Source organism: Sceloporus occidentalis, unplaced genomic scaffold (assembly GCF_023333645.1).
Source record: "Sceloporus occidentalis isolate IW3139 unplaced genomic scaffold, rSceOcc1.0.p SCAF_13, whole genome shotgun sequence".
In the NCBI taxonomy this organism is placed as follows: domain Eukaryota; kingdom Metazoa; phylum Chordata; class Lepidosauria; order Squamata; family Phrynosomatidae; genus Sceloporus; species Sceloporus occidentalis.
This window is the reverse complement of record NW_028316993.1, coordinates 2,697,912-2,721,277: the sequence shown is the minus strand read 5'-3', so window position 1 is coordinate 2,721,277 and position 23,366 is coordinate 2,697,912. Positions and strand designations below refer to the sequence as shown.

The following is a 23,366-nucleotide window of genomic DNA, read 5'->3' as shown; positions in this document are numbered from 1 at the left end:
GGTTTCCATCAGGAATATGTTTTTCTTCATGGTGTCTGTGAATCATGATGGCACATTTGATAGTTTTCATGGGTTTAGGTGTAATCATGTTTTGATCACAGCATACATTTTGTTCAGCTGTTTATTCAGACAGCCAACTCACATCTAACCACTAAGATGATAAAAAACCTCTGATCTTTATTCTGGAACTTAGTAACTGTAGCTAAAAAGTAAAGAAGTAAAGAATGACAGAATGAGTGGAAGGATGAGTGGCGGGATGAATGGAAAGATGAGGTTAAAAAAAGAAGAAGAGATGTGCAGACGGTATATATACCCTCCAACATTCCTCAGAAGAATGTGACACATGTGGCCAAACAATAAGAGTGTAGTCAAGATGGCAAAAGTTATTAATGAAGAAGAATTAGAAACTGTTGCAAAACAGGCTCTCTTTGCTCCATTCTGCTGAGTAGTATTGAGTGCAATCTACTTTTGCATTTTGTACTCAGTTTGCAGCAACTGGAGGACAAAGGGGGAAAGTGTGAGGGAACAGGAGAATCTGGGACATTTTAAAAACAGCTGAAAAAGTGGGACAGCAGAGGATTTATTGTGATTGTCCATGTCAAATCAGGACAGTATATGAGACAAGGCCCTTCATACATCAGCAAAAAAGGCTAAAAGTTAGGAGAACAGAGCGAGAAGATCAGTAAGGAACAACCAATCAGATACCCAAAGCGAGGTCTGACCTGTTGATAACAGATCTATATAGAACATACTTATAATTACAGCTAGAGCAACATACCATAATGGAAATGCCCCATTGGTGCAGAACATATTGTACATCATTTTAGGCACGGTTAGTGAAGACTTTGACTAATTATTTCATAACTGTCTTACTGTAATTGTATTTTTAAATTTGTATTTCCTTTGTCTATCAAGAAGACAATAAGCAGCTTGTAAATTTGTTGGGAAAGGGTTTGTTTGGATAGTAAGAAGGAAAAGAGGAGTAGCCCTGATCACTTAATATTATCAATTGTCCCCCTTTATAGATGGAATAGTGAATTCCACTGGCTCTTTGAAGGCTCAGCAGCAGTCAGTGTGCCAGTTTCTGAAAGGTAGGTCTTTCTATATTTTTGTCATCTGCCTCTTCCCTTGCTTCCTGCACAGTCTTATGTTGCTGATCTTCCTTCTATCCATGGTATGACATACAAGGAAGCTTAAAAATATATCTACAAATAAAATAAACACACACTCATTCAGTTATCAGAAGCGTTCATTGCTGTTTCTCCCTCAAGCAAAGTAGTTCTTTCATAGGATGGTAATCTCAGGACATCAAGAGAACATTCTACCCTGTACCCCAATTCGTTCTAGGGACCCAAAGCCTGCAACCAAATAATCTGTTACAACACAGTTGTAAGTCAAAGCACAATTCTGCTGGAACTCACAAGAAATGCAGAATACGAAAGTTGGTACAGATTCAATCTCTTTTCGTATTTAAAGCAAGAATCAAGTTTCTAGCCATTACAGCTAAGATGAGATGCTTAGAAATGTGTGGGCAATGGCTATTGAGGTCTGAGGAGCTAGAGGAGTGGCTGCACGAGATTTCTGAGGCCTGGGTGTCCCATGCTCTGTAAACTTCCCTGTGATTTGCTGGTCCAGAATAGATGATATACATTTTAACATTTTGAAACGGTTAACAGTGGTAGAGGGTTTCGATAGAAAACGAAAGAACTGGACAAGCCCCTGTGCCAACGGATTTACAAGTGGCTTAAGGCGTTGCATTTGATTTATTTATACCTAAAGGTGTTAACCACCCAATAGCAAACATATTCTTCTTGAAATAAAAAGGAAAAATAAATTTAAAAGTCCATTTACAGTAAGAACTATGGTTAGTTTCACAATCTATATAGGGCTAGGCTGATACAAGCACAAAATCCAGAAATTCTTATGTTTGGTTTAACATGGAGTATTTTTAAATAGATATCTCTACTCTGTGTTGCAGTTGCAACATTTCTAGTTGTATACACACATACACACACTCCCCCCAGTCTCCCACCATCAGTGTATCAACAAACCATGAGTGACATTTTTTTCTCTTGCAGTTGGGTGTAATATTGTGTGGGTTGTTTTCTCTGCAAATGAAAACAAGTTCATATTGCTGGTGAACGAAGATGGAACAAATCGGCACTTCCTTGTGGAATATCAGAAAGGTTAGTCTCACTCTTTGAAGCATCATTGTCATTGTCCCCACCATCATCACTACTACCGCCAGTACCATCATAGGTTAACATTCAGGTGGGCACTGCACACAAAAATGATCTAACCAAAAAAAAAATTATCTATGCTGAATGCAGGATTATAAAAAAAGAATTAATCAAACAATATTGGTCCGAAAATTCACATAAGATCTAGCATGTCCATTCAAGTTTGGCTGATAATTTAATAAGCATGGAACAAATGTTAAAAGAGGGGGGGGGGGGACAGAGTGGAATGGGTGCTGATTAGCAATGTGGAGAACACATCTGGTGAACCTTTGGATTGACCAAGAAATGAATCACAGCTCAATAGAGAAGGGTTTCTCTTTGGTGAAAGAGCCAATATTTTGCTTGCATAAGGTCCTTGATTCAGTACCTGTTGTGTCCAGCTACAACTGGGAAATACATTTGTCTGAAGCCTGAGTGCTGCTACAAATCAGCATGGCGATACTAAGCTATATGGGTCAGCAATCCTATTCTATATAAAGCAGCTTTGAATATTTGGACAAGTTGATTTTGTCTCTGAGTAAATGGGAAAAAGGGCCTGTGTATTCCAAGTTAATTAGTAGGACCTGGAAAGGCACAGGGGAAAAAAGATTGCTATTAGTCAAGAATAGATAACCCTGCACTTAGATAGACTAGAGATATGACTTGATGTTCACAGCTTCATAACTAGGAAGTGATGAGCAAGGAAGGCATTTTTTTCACCTTGCGAATCCATAGCCCTGTGTAGTTCAAAGATGGGGTAATTGGGACTATTCCTCAGTACTTGTAAGGGACCTGGTGTATGTTTGTGTATATACGTATAAATGAGTGAGAATGTGTGAAACCTGGGGTTGGGTATGAGCCAAAGATCACAGAAGCAGCTGGTGATTGAAATATAGGCTACAAATTAGTACTTTATTTCATATCCCTACATGTGGCTGTTTTATCTGTTCAATTTGCAGATGCATATTTTAAGCAGATTTATGAAGTCCCTGAGCTGGTACCCAGAGGTAAGAACCACAGCATCTGTGAGAGGGCAGAGTCTGTTGTTACGTTTAAAAGATTGCACCCAAAGTTGCTGCAATCCCTGCTTCACCTCTTTGCGTTGGTGGGGGAAGATTTGAACCTTTGAAACCCCTTTGTGGATATAGGTAGGTTGCCACAGTACAACCTGGAGAGGGCTCCTGTGCTTTTGATGGCTGCATAGAAGAGCGTATTCCATTAGGTGTCACCCACTTAAATTTCCTTTTCTACATAACCTGGTTCTACATAACCATTAACCAGGATCCCTCTCTAGATTTTTCTCTGACAACCCTACCCAGAGCTGTTTTACAGCTGCAGAAATCATCAAATGCTCTTGCACTCATGCTCCCCAAACCTGAATCAGAATTGCAATAAGCATGTTAGAGAAAAGAGTTCTTGAAAGAGGTGTTCCAGTGAATTTGTGAGACTAATGTGAGTTTCTTCCAGTTGGTTCCCAAGAATGAACCTTTGAGTATTGGAGTTGGGCTCATTGTTTAAGGACATCAGCTCTTTGCTTTTGTGGGAACTCATGCTTCTTTATAGAGTGCCATTATTTTGACAATGCAAAGACCTCTTCTATGCATAATTTGTGTATTTGGGTTTTTACGACACCTCAAAACAACATCTCCTGTGCTCTCTCTTGTTAAAAAAACAATGGTTGCTCATTTGAAATCTCATGCAAACATGGTGTATACTTTAGGGGCCAGTTATGTATCACCAAAACAAGAGGACAAAGAGGGCACAAAGGCTAACACGAAATTTGAATACGCTTATGTATATAGGTGCCAATTTGGAAACAGTTACAATAATTTATGTAGAAGGGCAGTACATTTTTGCTCTAGAGAAGAAGACTTTTTGTGTCTACTCTTCAGAGGATTGCTATTGCTGGACAACTTTAAGGTCTCTCCTGTGTTTGGGGATCTTTAGATATGTATAGCTTTTGAACTAAACGATGACTGTTCTTTGTAAATCAAGAAGCATGGCTGCCCCATATGTTCCTTTTCTAAAAATTCAGTCATATGGAGGGGGAGGAGCTGGAGGAAAAAAACAGGGCATTCCTTCCACTATATCTTTTTTTCTTGTAGTCCTCTGTAACTCATTCGACCCCAACCTTTTTGTGAAGCTTACCTTTTTTCCCTTTTGCAGCCTCAGATACAGGATTTGTGCTCTTGCTGGGGAAGGAGGCGTATATAAATAAAACTCTTATCCCAAGAGGTTTGGCTTTAAATCCCTTCAGTAAGATATTCTATATCTGGGGGAATGTTATCTTGCAAAGGTAAGACTTGCTGACCAAAACCTGCTGGTTTGAACATGGCTCCCATCATTTCTAGCCAGTGTAGCCAGTGATGAGAAAAATTGGAAACTGCAGTGTGACAGTATATGGAAGGACATAGTTCATCCATACCTACTCTAAACCCACTGCCCACAAACCAAACCCCTTAGGCTTGTGACTGTTTAATATTGGTGGACTCTCCTGTGATGCTGAATATTGTTTTTGCATTCTTCTTTATCTTCTGTTTTCTTGGTGTTGTTCCTTTTATGTTTAGTATAGGAGCTCTCTTTTTGTTAACTTTCCCAATTGTCTCCTTGCATTTCTCCCCCTCCAGTATATGGTTTTCTTTCTGGGGCCTCATACAGATAGGTGGCTTGGAGCGCCCTTTGGCTGCTCCAACTGCAAGCACGCCCTGAGTGGTGCAAAACCACAATGTCCACAATAGACCACCAGCAAGGAGAGCTTTTTGCGCTCCTTTTGCTGCCTTAGGCAGCCATGGTGCAGCTTCGGCCTGATCTGGGGGCATGCATCATCTGAATGTCACGCCCCTGAATCAGCATTGCTTTTTGGCCCATCTGTTTTGGGCCTAGGTCTGACAAGCATGTGGTTCAGTGGAGTAACTTAGAACATACAGAATTGGGCAAACATTTTTTTGCTTGATAATTGGTTTTGATTGGACTGTAAGTTTCATGTGTAAGAACCAGTACTTGTGGAAGTGTTTGATACATAGCTGAGAAAATTGGTTGGACTTCAGTTTCCATGTGTTCTTAAAAGCAATGCTTGCAAAAATGTTAAAAATAGAGCTAAATGTTCTTGTTTTCTCTGTTTAATGCAGCACTTAGAAAATGTAATTTCCAACCATAGAAATATTTTCCCACCGGTTAGTGTTGGGGCTTTCTATTTGAATGACATCTCAGAGCAGTTGGGCTTGATGCTTGGTGTATCATAACTAATAACTGCATCAGGGTTTGCCCACCATGGCTAGGTCTCAGATTTTGACCTTGAAATCTTGGGCACTGAGATGCCCCTGAGCTGGCGATCCTAGTGCCAGCGGAGGCTTTTCCGAGTTGCAGCTCAGGAGAGTGGGAGAGAGTGTGGGAATATAAGGGTATGTTTGTGGATTGTGTGCCCAAGCAACAAATGGAGATGGTGCAGTGATATTGGGGAGCCCATCCATGTTGAGCTGTGGCGTCACCATTCCTGTCATGCAGACTTCAAGATGCTTGCCCTAGAGCCAGTCCTCCTCCTGGGCCAAATAAATGTTCCCAGCCTTTGTTCTAGGCTGAAAGCTGATTTTTGATTCAATATTAGGATAGAATTATGAGACCAGAAGAACCTGCTGTGACTTTTCTTAGAGTTAGTCTGGAATGGTGGAGACCAAGGTTCAAATCCCCGCTCAGAAAGGTCACAGTCTTTCAGCCTCAGACCTAGGAAAGCACATGCATCTCAGACATAGGAAAGCAAATGCAGTCACCCTCTGAACAAATAATGTCAAGAAAACTGAGAGATAGATTCACTGTATCATCTCCAGAAGTTGGAAATGACTTGAAAGCATACAACACCAGTGCTTTTACTTCAACCACTGGGGGGGAAAAACATATACATGAAGTTTCTTCCATTTACCTTTTTTTGACAGCAATGACATGGTGAGTTACATATATTTGTGCAACTTTCCGGGCGACTCTCCCATCAAATATTTTGTTTTGTCCTTTACTGGGCAAATTGCCTTTGTGACGGATGCAGATGAGGTACGTGTGTTTATCTTCCTTGTGGGTCCAGTAGCTAATTGTTTGGGAAAATTGGGCTTTATGGGGCAAAGGAGAGTGAGGGATTGTTGTATATTTATTTCAGCTACTTTCATCCCTTCCCTTTCTGACTGTACTGGTCCCTCGGTATATGGAACATCGTCTTTAAAAAAGCAAAATCTGTTCCAGTGTGCTGGAATGAGACGGGGGCTGGCCTGGATGGTTTGCTTAATGTCCCTTTCAGCACTGTGAAATCTATGACTGAAACAAGATAAGGATTCACTGAATGAATTACTAATTGATTATTCACTGTCTAAGCTACAGAACAAGTCTGGCCTGCTCCTTTTGTTTGTAGGCTAATAGTGGACTAGGAGAGAGGAAGCGATTTGGCCAGATCTGGCTGGGATGTGCCTCTTGAGGGTAATCAGTTGAATCTTTTTGAATTGGCCCTGGAAATACGATGAATCATGCTTATCTTCTTTGCCTAATTGGATGAACTAGGCCCAGAGCATAGAAAGTTGTGTGTGTGTATGTGTGTGATGAAGAGAGATTTTAATTGAGCACTTCTCCTCCTGCCCTTACTCAAGGTCTGGGTTATGAGAGAAGGCAGTACAGAGATCAAAAGAGCATATCCATCAAAAGCCTGGTCCGTGTACAACACCCTGCAAGTGATGGAAGGCTCACCAGACCATGACTTGAATGCCGAACAAGCTATAGTCACTGTTTTCTTTGACAAGGATGGGATGCAAGAGGTGGGTATCTCTCTCTGTGGATGTGACTTGGAAATTCAAGAGATAGCCAGTGAGAGACATGCTGATAGTGGTAGGATTGGGAGACAAGGGTTCAAATCCTGCTCTGGAAATCCACTTGGGTGACCTTGGTCAACTAATACTCTCTCAGCCTCAGAGGAAAGCAATGGAGAAGCCCTCTTGCTGTTGTGTCACTAGAGATTGGGAGAGGGGCAAAGAAATGGCTGGGTCTTGTCTTGCCCATCTGTAGGGTAGTGCATTCTTTCTCTTGCTTCTGGGTTTCTAGAACTAGATATTTTGCCATTTTACTGCTTGTAGTTGAAAGTACACTTTTGTTTTAAGAAATTATACCCCAAGATAAGAACCACAGCATCTGTGGGAGGGCAGAGTCTGCTATTACATTTAAAAGATTGCACTCATGCACTCTATATGGCTGGCTCTTGTCTTGCCCATCTCTAGAGTAGTGCATTCTTTCTCTTGCTTCTGCTACCCCTAGACAACTGGGGACTCAGAGCAGTTGTATGTCTGAATTATATTTATTGTTTCAAATTTTATAAACCCCTTTGATTATCTTTTTAGATAGTAACACAAGTAAGCATGATTGGTTATCAGTCTGGCTAACCAGCTGGCTTTCTAGAATAGATATTTTGCCATTTTACCAACTGTAGTTGAAAGCAGACTTTCATTCTAGGAAAGGTTGAAGGCTACTATAGTGCAGTGTAACTAAATATTACACAGGGTTAAATAATTAAATATTACTAGGGAAGCAGAGAGATTGACACTTCTATGTTGGGTGTGTGATTGCTCCAGCCTAGATTTATTGTTCTTTGGCCCTTTTTCTTTCAGTTGATTTATAGGGAAGATCCTGGAACCACTGGAAGATTAATCAAGAGGATATTCCCTCTGGATCATATCCTGACCTATGACCAGTTGATCAACACTCCTCACAAAGGGATGACACACAAGTGAGTGGGAACATACAAGCTTCATTGACCTGAGGTTGTCTAAGGCGCCTGCTAGGGCAGCAATGGTTTTGCCACCAATTGATTATATAATTTGAAAATGACTTTCCAGATATTGGATGTGCTGCCCTTAGAATTTATGAATGTTTTTGTTTTGTTTTGTTTGCAGAGCATTGGCCACTCTGAGACAGTGGTCTTTGTGGCTGGCCAGAGATTCCAGTCTCATTGTTCCACAATGAGCACTTTTCTGTGCTCAGGAAAAGTTGTTCAGTGCAAGGCGAGCCCTAAAACCAGGACATGGGAAGGGTGTCCATTTTACCTTGAATCATGGGCCTAGCCGAAACCTTTTAATGCTGTAGTCAAGGTTTGGGTCAAAGATGAGGAATATGTGGCCCTCCACATGGTCTTTATTTCAAATTCCATCAGCTCCAGCCAGCATAGCAAAGATGAGAGATGATGGGAGTTGCAGGCCTTGAACTTCTGGAGAGCCACATCCCTCTGCATCTCTGTTCTAGATGGCATTCTTGTTGGGCAGGGAACACAGAGTTCAAGAGATTGTATGATGAGTCTGCTTCTTTATTCCCAGTGGAATAGACTACATCAGATTCACCCACCGTTGCCCATTTGCTGTTGTACGCATGGTGGATTTGCCACTCCCACAACGCTTTACTCGGACGGAGCATTATCGTGCCAGGCCACCAGAAATCATGGAGAAAACAGGCATTCATAGCATGAAGTCTCTGACTGTGTACCAGGGACTGGTCTACCAGCTACTGCAGCTGCACTCAGCTTACCACAGAGTAAGGACAGTTTTCTTTGTTTCAGGAGGGGCAGCCTGGCTCTTGCCTTCAGGTTTGTGGCTATTATTTCAGACCTGGCAAGAATTAAATGTGCCTTTCCTGGCAGTTCATTAGGTGCGCACACCAAAACTGACCAAAAAAAAAAGGGATGTTCTTCCACACAGTTTCTGGTTCACATGCAGAGTCCTGTCAACTGCTGGGATTGGATTTAGGGTTGCCAGATTGGATCCAGGATGGGGCTCCTGTAATTTTAATCTTTAACAGATCTTGGAGCAGGAGGAGATACCATGATGCTCCACCAAATAAGATGAAGATACCTGTCTTCCTTCACCTTCCAGACCCCTTTCCATTGATGCGGCAAGAACTACGATAGGAGGGGACACCTATAGCTGAAAGTTGGGGTTATGAAAGTAGGAGAGGACTAACTGCTTCCTCTTGCTTGCTTGAGTTTTATGATACCCCATCCTTCTCCAAGATCTCTTAAGGGTTGAAGTTACAGGAGCCCCATTCTGGATCTGATCTGACAGTTCCAATTGGGTCTCAACAGGTTGCCCAAGAGGGAATATTATGCTGGTTTGTGGATACAAGAAAATATATTCCACCTAATTATTATGAAGGACATTTTTTCTACTGTAAGAGCTGCTCAGCAATGGAACACACCACCTTGGAGGGTGGAGGAGCAATGTTTTAAGCAAGTGCCCCTTCGTTCTTTTTAAATACTACTACTATTAGTACGATAAATGACATTTATCCAAAGGAGCATACAGTCTGTAGCAGGGGTTGGTGGATCCAGGGACTAATCTGCCCACAGGACATACTGCAGATTCGTCCCATTGAAACAAGAAATTACCAGATGTCCGTTTTGCATATCAACCCTTTCCACTCCTATTTTGGATTCAAACAAGATACAGGGATCTTCACATCTTCTTGTAAAGGTGAATTGCACTTCCCGGAAGCTTTTCAGGAATGTAATGCTCCTTGTTTTAAAATGTAAGTCTTTCTGTCAGTGGTAGTGGAGCTATTGGGGGTGTGAGTTTATAAATGATTGGGCTCTGTCTTGGTGCATCTTGCTTACTGCTAAAAGTAGGTCTGAAAGGGTAGTGTCCCTTAGCCATTATGCCCATCTGAACACCCAAAATCATTGCCTTCTGAGTGTCTTGCTCATTATCAGCCACTGGAGGCCAGTATATGCCCATAAGTATCTGTCTCCACTATCTCCTGAAACAACAACCCAAGCATCAAACTTTACCTTAAAATCCAAGACTAGAAGTGAATTTTCTGGCACTGGCCTCCTCTGTATAGTTTCTACTGCTGCTACCACAATTGGTGCCAGTTGAACAGCCCTCCTGGCTGAGGCTGCTCTTGTAGTAGGAGTGGTGGCATTGAACATGGTTTGCGCATCGGCCTAGTGCTCTCTGCCTCATGCCACCTTTGCTCAACCTTCCTCCCCTGCCCTCTTTGCTCTTCCTAGGGCTTAAGCTAATTGCAAGAACTTCCTCTGGCCACTAGCCACTATGGCATGCCCACTGGACCCTGGTTGGGCTGGCCAGAGTAAGGTGGCTGCAGGAGGTCTTAGTGTAAATAATACTCAACAGTTATAGCAGTTTGATACCACCTTAACTGCTAAGGCACCATTCTGTAAATTCTGGGATTTATAACTTCCTGAGATACAAATTCTGTGCACGAAAGCTCTAATGTGGCAGTTTAGGATAGTGTATTAAAGAATTCTAAGTCCATCCCCAAACTACGAATGCCAGAATTTCAAAAGATGGAGCCATGGCAGTTAAAGTGGCAATACGGATGCCACTTTTTTTCCTGCATTGCTCTATTTCATATGAAATGGTCATTCTTTGTTCCATCCCAACATGGCTGTTTCTTTTATGTGAGCATAGTGTTCTTTTCCCCTCTCTCTCTTTCCCCCATCCCCAAACTGTATTAAGTTTTTATTTTATTTTATTTTGCTAGTCTTATGCTGACCCAGTCCATGATCCCACGTGGCGCTGGTGGAAGAACAAGAAAGAAGATGCAGTAAGAAAAAACAATATTGAGAATCATTTTTAGATCCCCCCCCCCCAGTATTAATTTTTTTACATATTTTAGATTTGGTTCACTTTCTTTGGTTAAAGAAATTCTGATTTGAGGGTACATTATTATTATTATTATTATTATTATTATTATTATTATTATTAAGCTTTATTTATAAAGCGCTGTAAATTTACACAGCGCTGTACATACAGTCTTTTTAGTTAGACAATTCCCTGCCCTCGGGCTTACAATCTAAAAAGACATGACACAGAAGGAGAAGGGAGTGGTGGAGGGAAAGGGTAAGAGGTCCAGCAGTTCCTCTCTACCTCCAAGGCCTGAACCAAGGCAGATGGACTGGAGGGAGGGCTTGGCTTCATAATGGATGGTTAATCTTCCAGGGAGGCCTGTTGGAGTTAGCCTGCCTCACTAGTAGGATAATACATATAAAATACATAGCAATACAGGAAATTATTAGGGGTCTGCTAAAAATAGTGGGGAAGGAACAAGTGTGAAGGAGTCAGTTCCAAAGAGTGCTTTTGATCTCTGCTTTCCTAGATTTGACAAGGGAACAAGTCAGTCATTGCACATCTGAAATGTATAATAGAACCCATGGGTTCTGTACAACAACAACAACAGTGACAATTTATTTCGGTCATTGAACAGTACAAAAATAGAATACAACTATTACAACGGTCTGTATACTATGTTGGAATTCTGTGGATATTTACATACATAAAAGCACAGAATGTGGTACTGGCCATACAATTTGGCTTTCTGAAAATTTCACTCCTTAGTTTTAGGGGTTTTGAAATTTTAAAAAAAATGGAATTTCATGGTTCCAGTTCTTGCAGCCACTCAGACTCTTGGCTGAATAGGATTTCCTTGAATTGGAGGCAAACTTGCAGTGCCTGGTGTAGTGCCATTATGACTTTAAAAACAGCATGATGCAAAATAGTATAGTGTCTACTACTACATCATCCACAAGGTTCTGAACACTCAGATGACCCCAGATTTAATGCTAGACTTTGAAGGAGCTGGTCAATGTGCTGAACAGCTGGTCTACTCTGGATATTGTTTCAGATCTTAAAGGAGCCATTCAATGTTCTGATCCGTAGCTTCACAATAAGGTCAGCACCCTTGGATGTTTTCTATAAAGTCTGGAATATGCACAGTGAAAGACACCAAGAGCAGTAAGACTATGTGATCTGTCAACATAATCTTTCTGGCATAGATTTCTATTACTCTTTTTGCAAGATTTTCATTGTCCAAATGGGGAAATTATTTTTATTTTTAAAAAGTGTGGCAAGGACAATGTTACCTTCTGCAAAAGCCCTAGAATTAACAGCAACAACAGCAACAACAACAAAAGATGGGTGTAAATAGACCTTGTCCTTTTCCTCCTCCTCCAACTGTATAATGAATTAGATGGGTCATATGCCTAATTCAGTCATATATAACTTTTCAGGAATATTACTACTACATGGCCAGCAACTGGATGTCCTCAGGAGGTATCTATGTTGACATGGCCAACTATGTTAAGATCTACAACCTCATTCCAAATAATTTGCTGCCAAAAACAATCTACTTGGACAGGAAACAGACCTTCGTCTTTTCTGTGTATCTGAGCATCAGGACAACCAAACAGAGCAGTAAGCTGTGGGGAGCCCAGGAGCTGCTATCATGAGAAAGGAGAGATGGGTGTTGTCGCCTAAGAGCCAGTGTATTGGGGAGGTGGGCAAAGGAGGCAGAGACTGGGTTCCTTTATTATAGGCAGTGATATAGCTATGGGAGAAGAGGGCAACATGAAGGCATTGCCCCCGGTAATAAAATCCCCTTCCCGGCACTTGCCATTTTGCAACATTTGGAAAATGAAAATTTCCTTCAGTCCCCAAATTTTTAGCATTGCAGTAGCTTAAAATGTCAGTTGAACATTTAGAAATACAGTTTAGGCATCCAAAGAAAAGGGGCCAGGCAAAGAGACTAAAGAGATGAGAACACAGCCAACTGAAGGCTTTCGGGTGTGAATTTTCTGGTGTCTCACTTGCAATGCTAAACATTTGGGGACTGAAGAAAAACTTCATTCAAGAGGAGTCAGAACTGTTATTTAGGGGGCAGTGCTCTTGTGGCTCTTGTTTTGTGAATCTTTTTTGCTCTTGGCAGCAATGTGGAGTGACATTCACAAAGGCTATTTAAGTAACTGTTAAAAATGGCCAAACAAAGGGATTGAAATGCTGTTTCTGCTTAGAAATACTGTTACTATGCAGAAAATGTTTCCTGAGCAAAGCAACCATTTGCAAAATTTGCACAGAATAAACCCCCAATTGCAGCACATTCTGTTTAGCAATTAGCATCTTTTCTGCACACAGCAACTACAAATCTTGTGAGTCTAGAGGATTCTTCTCATCAGAGTTACTCAATGCTTGAAAACATATTTTCCAAATGTAGATAGGCTTGAATGGTGTAATTGATCTTTTGTTTTTTTCTGCAGTGGGAGAGACGGCAGAAGAAAATTCTCTCCAGTATATGTGGCTCACCATTCTTTTAGCCCATCCTGAGTATGTTCATGCAGATCTACATAGGCAAGAACTCATCAGCAGAGGCTCAGTGCTGTATCGGGTAAGTGCTCCTCTGTTCCTATCAGATGAAGTATAGTCATGCCATAAAAGTAAGAAATGCATCACTGTTCTAAACATCATTCTGAAATGTGAAAATCCTGAACTCCACACTTACATTGTGATCTGTTTGGAGCTGTGTTTGGAAACTTTTGCATACAGATTTTCCGGAGCGTAGATCACAGCATCTCTGGTCTTGTACATAGTACGTTTCGGCAAAAACCTTTTTGCTCAGGCATGATTTGGGCTGTGGAATAGTTTATAGAGGAAAGGGCTTTTAACTTTTTAACTTTGTTGTGAGCAAAGTCTTGGTGAACATACATAAGTTGGCCTTGCATCTGTGCAGAGCTGCATCATGGAACATTCTAGAGCTGAGTAATTTCTCTGCCCCCATTCATCCTGTGTGCCTGTCTGGGTGCATGGCGTTACTCTCCCTCAGTGCTATTTCTCCAGTCTATGAACAGCAGTATTGAGAACCTTTTCTGCTTTCTTGATACCGAACGATGAGTATAGGATTGCTGATTTGGGATTGTCCAGGGCCCTGAGGTTTTCAGGCCAAAACTTGAGGCCCAGAGATGTGTATCGTCCAGAAGACCTTGGATAACAAGGACTACTGCTTCATAATTTCTTGTACCTTCTAGAATAGTCTAGGAGTTTGAGTAAAAAAAATTGAAATCTCTGGTAATGGGGCCAACAGAGAAAGCCCTGATTTGACTAGTAAACATCTGGTAGCTATATTTGAAGTTCATTTGTGCAGATGCTAGTAGGGTCTACCGTGGGGGAAAACCTGGAGGAGCCAGATTAATAATTGTGGGGCTAACTCAGTACATGGAAAGGGTGATTATACAAGTGCTTTTGATCATTTTGCGGTCTTGAAGGGCTAGCAATAAGGGGGTGCTAGCATGGAAGACAAGTTCAAACCTGATGCAGTGGAATCACATTTCTTTTAACCTCTCTTTGTTTTGCCTCACTGCTCCATTCTTTCCCTGCAATAACAACCAACCCCTTCCTAAAGGTGTCAATCTCAGACAGTGGCAATTATCCAAAGCAACAACTCAGTGGGAAGGGTCTGTTGAAGAGCTCTGCAAATTTAAAGGTAAGAGAACAGATTTTTGTCAGCTCCAAATCTTTAATTTTCATTGTCTTGTTTCATCTTAGACTAAGGCTAGGGCTGTCCATCAGGTGCTAGTCTGGAGTTTTCCCTGAGATGCATTCAATTTGCTTTGCTTTTCACAGGTTGCACATTCAGGGATGAGCTGTTACCACTACACAGGCTCAGGAATACGAACAAAGGTAATAATGGTTTTGCTTGCCTGATGGTAGTTAGGTAATCTCTACAATCTACTATCTCTGGGAAGTATATAGCAGGGTCCTCCAGAGGAAAGATACACAGGAACATATTGAATATTTGTTGTGGTGTTGAAAAAAAAGGGGTTGGACTCATCCAGTTCTGAATTTGAAATTTGTCAGACGGGTAATCAAATATAGAAAAATTCAGATGAAGAGTCTCCAGACCATCCAAGAACAACTATTTCTAGGAATGCTTTGTTGATTAGCATTTGATGGAGGGGTTCTGGCAGAACAGGCTTCAAAATTCCTCTGTGTTGGCATTTAGTAGCAGAAAGGCCTGTCTCTGAGATTAAGTTTGAAAAACATGGCTTTAAAGCAAAAGGCTTTTATTCTTTACGTATTTACTGCAGGGCAGTTCTTACTTGGGCATCAACATTGGATGCCCTCCAGGCAAAAGGCTGGCATTTGACATCACTTTCACTAAGAATTATACTGCCGAGAAAAACAAGCGCTACTTTGACTGTGTGAAAGAAGACCCAGAGATGCCCTGCTTTTATTTTAGCGATGGTAAGTACATGGTGGCTGCAATAGTTTTCTGATATTAAGTGAGGTGAGAAGCCAGAAATTTGGATTGGACACTGCTAGAGGTCAATTTGTGTGATACCATTATACATTTATGATTCATACATGGGGGGGGGGAGGGATTCCACAGAGGCAAGGAAGGACAATAATTCCTGCCCATACCGTGCTTCCAGGGTGAGAGTGTTCAGTTTGCTAAAACCCAGCTCCAGTTCTATCTAGTTTGCTGCAGAGTTATTTTCACTGATAAGGCTATCCTTTTTGAACTCATTTTGTACAGGAAATCCAGATGACAATCTTGTGTCTTGGTGTCTAAAAATCTCCTGCAGATATTAGAATCATGCAGGCCTCCAGATGTCACTGATCTTCAACACCCAGAATTCCTCACCATTGGCCATCCTGGCTGGGGCTGGTGGGAACTGCAGTCTTAACAGCATCTGACAGGCACATATCTAAGAATGCTTTCACTCTTATGTCCAAACTGAGGGCCTGAACAGACAGGCCAAAATAAAGCTGCTTCGGGTCACTTTGGAGGTATGCTGTTTAAATGATGCGTGTGTTTTAAGAGGCCAGAAGCCATGCCAAAGCCACGCTCCAGTCCTAAGGAGACCTGTTGTCTCAAGCATTACAACTCTGACTGTTGGGAGATTTGCAAAGGAGATCAGCATTCCCAGAGCCCCATCACATTGAATGTTTATTTAAAACAAAAAAAAAAACAAGAAGTTCTTTAAAATTGCAAATATTAAAGTAAAGTATAATAAAGGGGAGGACGTCATTTTATTTATTGTGTTTATTGTATGTGTATATGTTTATATGCATTATTTATATGAAGTCTTGTTGGAGTCCACATATACATGTTTTTAATGAATGTTAAACTTTTTTAAGTAAGTAAGTAAGAACCGCTGGTCCATTCAGCTTGCTCCACTTGGGAGCCTGGAACCAGGGAGCTTACACCGTATTTGACACACTTTCTTTCTTTCTTTCTTTCTTTCTTTCTTTCTTTCTTTTTGGCAGTGTTTTACCCCTTCTTTTTGATCCAAGACATGGTGACAGGGGACTCAGGGCGTTTCAACGGAAGGTAAGGCCTGAGCAGAGTTTTTCCTGGCAAAGTAGGAATGCTGAGTTGCGGAGAATAGGATCCTGGGAAACAATATGGAGGCACCTGGGCCCAAGCCAAATGCACAACCTCCTATTTGGCAAGAACAATCCTGATTAATCCTCTGCCATTCTCAGTTTCTCTCCTCTTCTTCCCACTCTCCTCAGTTTACTTCCTTTGCTGCAAATACACTTTGAAACCTTATATACAAAGTAAGGCTTTGGAAGAATTAGTGCCTTCGTGTGTAAGCTCACCTTCTTTTTCTTCCTTATTTGATGACAGCTATATCTTCACCATCATTGGTGGGGGAGCTTTTTCAGAAGCTAATATCAAATACTTCACCCCAGAGGAGCTTCTGCGCTACAACACCATGAACGGCAGGTGCGTACAACACTCAGGGTCTCATGCGTGCAATATCTGTGACGTCAAGATTGCAGAAGTCAGAGTCAGGTGAAGCAATTTGGGCTCTTTGCTAGTGCCTGGGTTCAGGAATGGGCCGGACAAAAGCCGGTTTGCTAATGCTAGATCGGCACAAGCTATGCACTCTCAGTGTATGCGTGTCCCATGTCTGAGGGTACAGGTTTGTTCCAGGTGGGTTACCCAGCCCCTTGAAGGAGCAGATATGTCTGTGAAGGCACCTCCTCACCCAGCCTTGTGCTATGGTCTCTCAAAGGACCTTTTCGTCTGTTGCCCTTAAACAATGGACTGACCTGCCAGAGGAGATCCGGAATACTACCAACATCGACTGCTTCAAAAAGGCGGTCAAGACAGATCTCTTCTGGCAGGCCTTCCCAGATTAACTTGACTGCTCCATCAACTTCCCATCTGCTTGATTTTGGTTATTGGTATTTATCTTCACTTGTCATTTTAAATTTGAGGGTGGGTGGGTCTTTGGGTTATAGGGCTTTACGATATTAATTATTAATTTGTATTTTAATGTGTTTTAATGTTGTAAGCTGCCTCGATCTAATTGGAGAGGGGGGATATAAATAAAATTTCTTATTATTATTCTTCTTATTATCATTATGACTTGTTTGTGGAGCCCTTGGATTGGGAATATACAACCCACCAGAAATTAATGGACCAGAATTCCCAGAAGTATTCCCTGTGGATTACAGTGGTCAGAATTGCTGTTGCTGCAATACAGCAACACCTGGAGAGCCATATGAGTCTCAGCTAAGGAGCCCTGGTGGCACAGTGGTTAAATGCCTGTATTGCAGCCACAAGGTTGTGAGTTCGATCCCAGGGGCTCCAAGGTCCACTCAGCCTTGCATCCTTCCGTAGATGCTAAAATGAGTGCCCAGCTTCTTGTTGTTGTTGTTATTATTATTATTATTTAGGTATTTCTATCCCGCCCTTCAGCCCTAATGGCTCTCAGGGCGGCTTACAATTATTATTTTTAATCAGACAGTTCCCTGCCCTCAGGCTTACTAATAAATAATAATAATAAATAAAAAAAATATTTTTATACCGCTCTTCCATAGATCAGGGCGGTGTACAACATTTTAAAAGCAGATACATGGATATACAAATACAATAAATGAAGTACAATATTAAAACAAAATTAAAAACCTAGTCAGCCAGCCATCTTGCTGGCGATAGAGAGGGAGGGGGCCACCAGGGGCTTTTAAACAGGGAATGCCGATCGAAATAAGAAGGTCTTCAAGTCCCTTCTAAACTGGGCCAGGGAGGTAGCTGAGCGGATTTTTACAATCTAAAAGACCCGAAACAAAAGGAGAAGGGAATGGTGGAGGGAAAGGGGATGACGTCCAGTGGTTCTTCTTTCCCTCTGAGGCCTGGACCAAGGCAGATGGATTGGAGGGAGGGCTCTTCCTTCTTCCAGGCTAGTCCTGATGGAACTGGACCTGCCTGGTGACCTCCCTCTCAGGCCCGCAGATGGCAGTTATGGAGGGCGGAGTGTCCTTTGTCTCAGGCCGGCAGTTGTTGTGGGCAATTACCTTGTAAACTGCTTAGGGAGTGCTTAGCTCACTGATAAGTGGTGTAGACATGTACTTGCTATTGCTATCCTCAGCCCTTGTTGTTTCATTTTCTCTTCCCAGTGATTCTTATAGTCTCATCTGGCTTAGGGCTGATGGTGAAGAAAACCAGACAAGCCCTGAAGGTTTCCATATCCTCTCTCAAGGCAACTCTGGGATAATGTAAGCCTCACAATATAGATAAATGTTCCTTCTGCCTTTGGGTATTCATGTATGTTTCTGATCATCCTTCCAAGCAGAAGAGTTCATTATAGATGTATTTTTTATTAAATGGCTTTACTTGCCTTCAGTACAAATTTCCCCTTTCCCTGTTTGCTCTTCCATTATTCAAAGCATTACCTAAAAGCTATACTGGACTCAAGGCAGAAATATTAAAGAATATTAAAGAAGATCTTTGTGCATTTTTTTCTCTCATAGGTGGGTCTGCCAGCAGAATTCTCCGTGTTACGACATTGTTCCTGTTGATACTTCTGCTCCTGATTACTTCTTTGTGGTGAAGGTGTCAAACAGGTAATCCCCTGTTTACTGGAATCAGGGAAAGAAGCTAGTCATGAAGGAATCAAGGGTGAAGCTGGCTAAAGAGCAGAGAGAATGAAGAAGGTGGGGAAAGAGAGAAGGAAAGTGGCTCATCTCAGGGTAGAAGGATAGAAACTGTTTTCCAAATTTCTGATAGCACTTTTTTCTGAATTTAGATTAGACATACTCAGCTTTATGCTTCAAAAAGTTTGGTTTCAAACTGGATAAGAGCCAGACCCGGCCTCCTTCTCTGTATCTAAGAAACTTTTTTTAGCAGGCCTCTTGGCTGCCAAAAAAAGCCAACATCAGAGACTCAAAACAGAGAAGGAAAGAACATCTTCTATGGGCAAGTAATTCCTCTGCACTGAGAAAGATGGAAGCATCAAATCATAAGAAGTGCAGTTATTCCCAGAGCCTAGCACATACTGGTTTAATAAAACAGGCCAAGATATCTCAGGCTGCTTTCCTCAGAAGAACAGTTCTCATGAAGTACTGTACACTAGTTGTTCCATGGTTTAGAACCCACAGGACTGAGAGCTTGACCAACAATGTCGAAAGCTGGGACACTGCTGCAGAAAGTAATGTAGTGTAATGTAATGAAAAAGAAAGACAAAGGAATTAACCAAGATACTCTTTTCCAGTAGTCAACCCATTTTCCCATTTTTGCTTTCACAGGGGAGTTGATCAAACCACCTATTGCGACTACGCCTTAGAGTTCGTTGTCCACATCCATGGCCTCCGTCTTAGTCATACTCGGTCCGTCTATTTCTTGCAGGTAAGAGCAGCTGGGTCTATGGTATCCTTCTCATTTTTCTCTAAGGGTTTGTCATGACTATGCTAGCTCTGCAGGAGCAGGAGTTTAAGCTGATCCTACTTTCTGGTCTCTGGTGATGTTACATGCTTTCAAGCTAGCTCTGACTTATGGTGACCCTCTCCTAGGGTTTTCTGGCCAGCTTTTTTCAAAAAAGGTTTGCCATTGCTTTCCTCTGAGACTGAGAGAAAGGTCCAAACTCTGGTCGCCCAGAGTACTAGTCCAACACTCAAAACAATTATACGATGCTGGCTCTCCATTCTGATTTACAAAAGACAGACAAAGACTCAGAACATCTCAAGGGAATCCTAAAAAGAATACCAAATATTTCTCAGTTTTGGAATTGCAGAAGAGCAGTGAAGCACACTCTGGAGGCCCAAAGGCTATTGAGAGGCTTTCACTGCCAGTGAAACTCTGTATGCCACTGTCACTCTGTTTCAAGTGAACACTATTGTAAAAATGCTTTAAGTAATAATATGTAAGATATGAGAATCATAGAGTTGGAAGAGACTGCAAGAGCCATCTAGTCCAACCCCATTCTCACAATCAAAGCACCCCTGACAGATGGCCATCCAGCCTCTGTTTAAAGACCTCAAAGAAAGGACACTCCGCCACTCTCTGAGGAAGGAGTGTGTTCCACTGTTGAACATCTCTTACTCTCAGGAGGTTCTTCCTAATGTTCAAGTGGAATCTCTTTTCCTGCAGCTTGCATCCATTGTTCCGGGTCCTATTCTCTGGAGCAGCAGGAAACAAGCTTGCTCCCTCCTCAATATGACATCCCTTCAAATGATTAAAGAGGGCTATTATATCACCCCTTGACCATCTCTTCTCCAGGCTAAACATACCCAGTTCCCTAAGTCGTTCCTCATAGGGAATTGGGTATATTTAGCCTGTTTATTATTTTTAATATTATTAGCCTGTTGTTATTATTATTATTGTGTTTATTATTAAGGTAATAATTCTTAAAGTATTTAAAGTCTGGCCATATTAAAAGCCAATGATTTGCCTGGCACTATATAGGCATCAGGGTTGGCCCCCTTTAAAAAACCTTGTCTCCTGCCATGACCCACAAATCTGTAGATGACTGGGAGAAGGACCTCTGAGAGCGGTTGGATGGGTCTGATGGGCTGAAAGAGAGGAAGTTGGTCTTTTAGACATGCAGTTCTCAAACCATCTAGGCTGCAGAGAGAAGCACCAGTGCTTTGCTTTGTACGTGGGAATAGAAGAATGACCAGTGCAGTTGTTTAAAAAGAATAACACTCACACATATCAACAGCACAGGTCAAGGCTTGAAAGTGTTGGTCACTCCCATCTCCTAAGCCACCCAAGCCCTAGCATGCTGTCAAAATAAGATCCATTTCCTTTGTCCCTCAGTGGCATAATGACTCAGCCATGAACCCAGGAGGGAGCCTAGGCAATCTGTACACAGGCGTGCAGAGGTTATCTATCAAATGAATTCCTCTTCACTGGTCTAGAAAGAACACAGTCATTTGCATAGCCTCACACTCTGTAGCAAGTGATAATAATTCATTACTACATAACTTCCATTTGTTTTCAATCTGACCTTTCCAGAGTTTAGGAAGAAGCTGCTGTGCCTCTGTAGGACAGGAATGGGCATCTGCCTAGGAGTCAGAAGCCATTCACGCCATTTAATAAAGAAACGAAAAGAAATCTGAGGTTGGGGTGGGGTGCTTTGGAGACTTGGTGCAGGACATCAGACATAGTGCCTACCTTTGTTTTAAGAGCTGTGATCACCAAAAGTGTCTATGTCACATTCCAAATGTTCTTCCCTTGTTTCCTCTCCTGCAACGTTTGTGTGATCTGTTCAAGTACGTCTATAACTAATTGATCAACAACTAATAAAACTTTTCTTCTCCTGCTCCCAGTTATCGATGGCTGTCATATTTGGTATGCTCATTCTATACATAGCAGTGTGCGCACTGGGTCCCAAGGCCAAGGTCTACATCAGCAGGCTATTCCGGAGACTGGAAGAAGCATTTGTATTTCGGGCCGGTAAGTTGGCAATCGATGCATTAAGAAGCTTTAAAGTGGAGAAACACTCTGTCGGACATCCTGGATTTTTTAGAGCCTGACTGACACTTCTGCTTCAGAGAAGGCAGTCTATTACATCTGCAGGCCTTTTGCAGCTGTTTGTCCCATGGACAGAGAAAAACCCTATCTCCACTATGCCAAACGTGTCTGAACCAACATCTTGCATCCCTCCTTTCACTTTATGTTAGAGCTTAAACATCACTTTCGATAAGGTGTTTTAAAATGTGTTCTTCTCCATCTGTTTTTACTGCCAGCATCCAGCCTCACCTTCACATCGTCATTCACCAGTCAGTCATCCCTGCAACGTCTGCCGTCAGACATCATCCCAACCAGTTCTTCGCCGCCTTCCTCCAAACCGACCACACCAGCCTCAGGAACACAGTAATACAAGCCACCTTTCTCCGTGCGTATGTGGATGCCGTCTCCCACTCTGTCTCCTCTATGATGTGAAGGGCTCATCTTTGCTTTTCCTGACCTGGAGGGTTTCTGGAATGAACTAAGTGACTGCCAGCGTAGACGCAACCATTTGTGGCGGCCATGACTGCTGGACCCGTTGCCCAAAATGACAGACACAGGGAGAGGCCATGGCTTGCTTGCAAGTGATCCCAAGAAAGCAGTTCAACAGATATTTATGCTTTCTCTAAGCAGGTTGGTTGGTGGGCCATTCACAAGAGGCCTGGAGTCATGGGAACTGTTCCAGAAACCTGGTTGGTGGGAATACTCAGAGAGCATCTCACCCAAGGAGATAACCTATAAAGTACGCTCTTTTTTACCAAGGACTTGGAGGGACAACTGCATCTTTGTTTTGGGGTTGAATTTGCTGGTCCTCTTACACTTGCCTGACCCATGGGTATTATGTGTAATGTTACGTGGGTTTTCTTTTCTTGCCTTTCTTCCTTTCCCACATGCTGTAAACTGACACAGAATTAATCCAGGCAGGGTTGAATGAGTAAGGTTTTAAAAACAACAAGAGCTTTGTTACATCCGTCTCATCCATTGGGAACAGCAAGTTTCTGCTCCTGCTTGTCCCATTCCCAAGCTGGTTTCAGTTTTAAAAGTGCCTTGATATATACTCAGCGGAAAGCCTTGACACCTTCTTCTACCGTATTTCCAAAGCCGGTTTCTTTTTACCAGTATTCTTTTAATCTGTATGTTCCTTTAAAATGTTGTTATTAGTTTTTGTCTGTCTGATTCATTAAAGACTTAACGTTATTATGGCATTTGTTTTGGGATAGAGTATATGTTGCCATTCAGTAACTGCAGAATGTACAGCAGGGAAAGCATCATCTTCGCCAACACAAATGCCATCCTTTTTGCAACAGCTGAGAAATCCCATTGCCAGCACAATGGGAAAGTCTTCCCTGGTCTGGAGAGCTTGCAACCTGACGCAGGTCCTTCGTGAATTTCACATTCCCGAATCCACAGTTGAGGCAACGTCTTTGAAAGAACCCTGGCTGTATCTGCCAGCGAAGATGCAATCCTGCAGCCAATGGATAAAAACTGAGCCCACACAAATGGAGTGGGTCTTGGGATTCCAAAACATCTTCGGATATCATTCACATTTACTTCTTTTCAACAAAGAGATTTGTGTCGCCACACTGATTCAGAATCAGTCCAGTG

The 23,366-nt window shown here is 42.0% G+C and overlaps 1 protein-coding gene across 1 annotated transcript in view; it reads left to right on the top strand.

Annotated features, from left to right (window-relative positions):
- Positions 1–22,939, top strand: part of LOC149304558 (cation channel sperm-associated auxiliary subunit gamma-like) — a 30,942-nt gene extending 8,003 nt beyond the window's left edge. The window contains exons 10-30 of the mRNA XM_089478629.1: positions 1,026–1,091; positions 2,079–2,186; positions 3,179–3,226; positions 4,386–4,515; positions 6,149–6,260; positions 6,845–7,009; positions 7,853–7,971; positions 8,555–8,768; positions 10,734–10,796; positions 12,259–12,442; positions 13,282–13,409; positions 14,421–14,501; positions 14,642–14,698; positions 15,106–15,262; positions 16,289–16,352; positions 16,653–16,751; positions 18,431–18,529; positions 18,785–18,877; positions 19,559–19,658; positions 21,581–21,707; positions 22,001–22,939. Coding sequence (XP_089334755.1) covers positions 1,026–1,091; positions 2,079–2,186; positions 3,179–3,226; positions 4,386–4,515; positions 6,149–6,260; positions 6,845–7,009; positions 7,853–7,971; positions 8,555–8,768; positions 10,734–10,796; positions 12,259–12,442; positions 13,282–13,409; positions 14,421–14,501; positions 14,642–14,698; positions 15,106–15,262; positions 16,289–16,352; positions 16,653–16,751; positions 18,431–18,529; positions 18,785–18,877; positions 19,559–19,658; positions 21,581–21,707; positions 22,001–22,131 — 2,345 coding nt within the window. The 3' untranslated portion in view covers positions 22,132–22,939. The remainder of the gene's footprint in view (positions 1–1,025; positions 1,092–2,078; positions 2,187–3,178; positions 3,227–4,385; positions 4,516–6,148; positions 6,261–6,844; positions 7,010–7,852; positions 7,972–8,554; positions 8,769–10,733; positions 10,797–12,258; positions 12,443–13,281; positions 13,410–14,420; positions 14,502–14,641; positions 14,699–15,105; positions 15,263–16,288; positions 16,353–16,652; positions 16,752–18,430; positions 18,530–18,784; positions 18,878–19,558; positions 19,659–21,580; positions 21,708–22,000) is intronic.
- Positions 22,940–23,366: the final 427 nt, after the last annotated feature.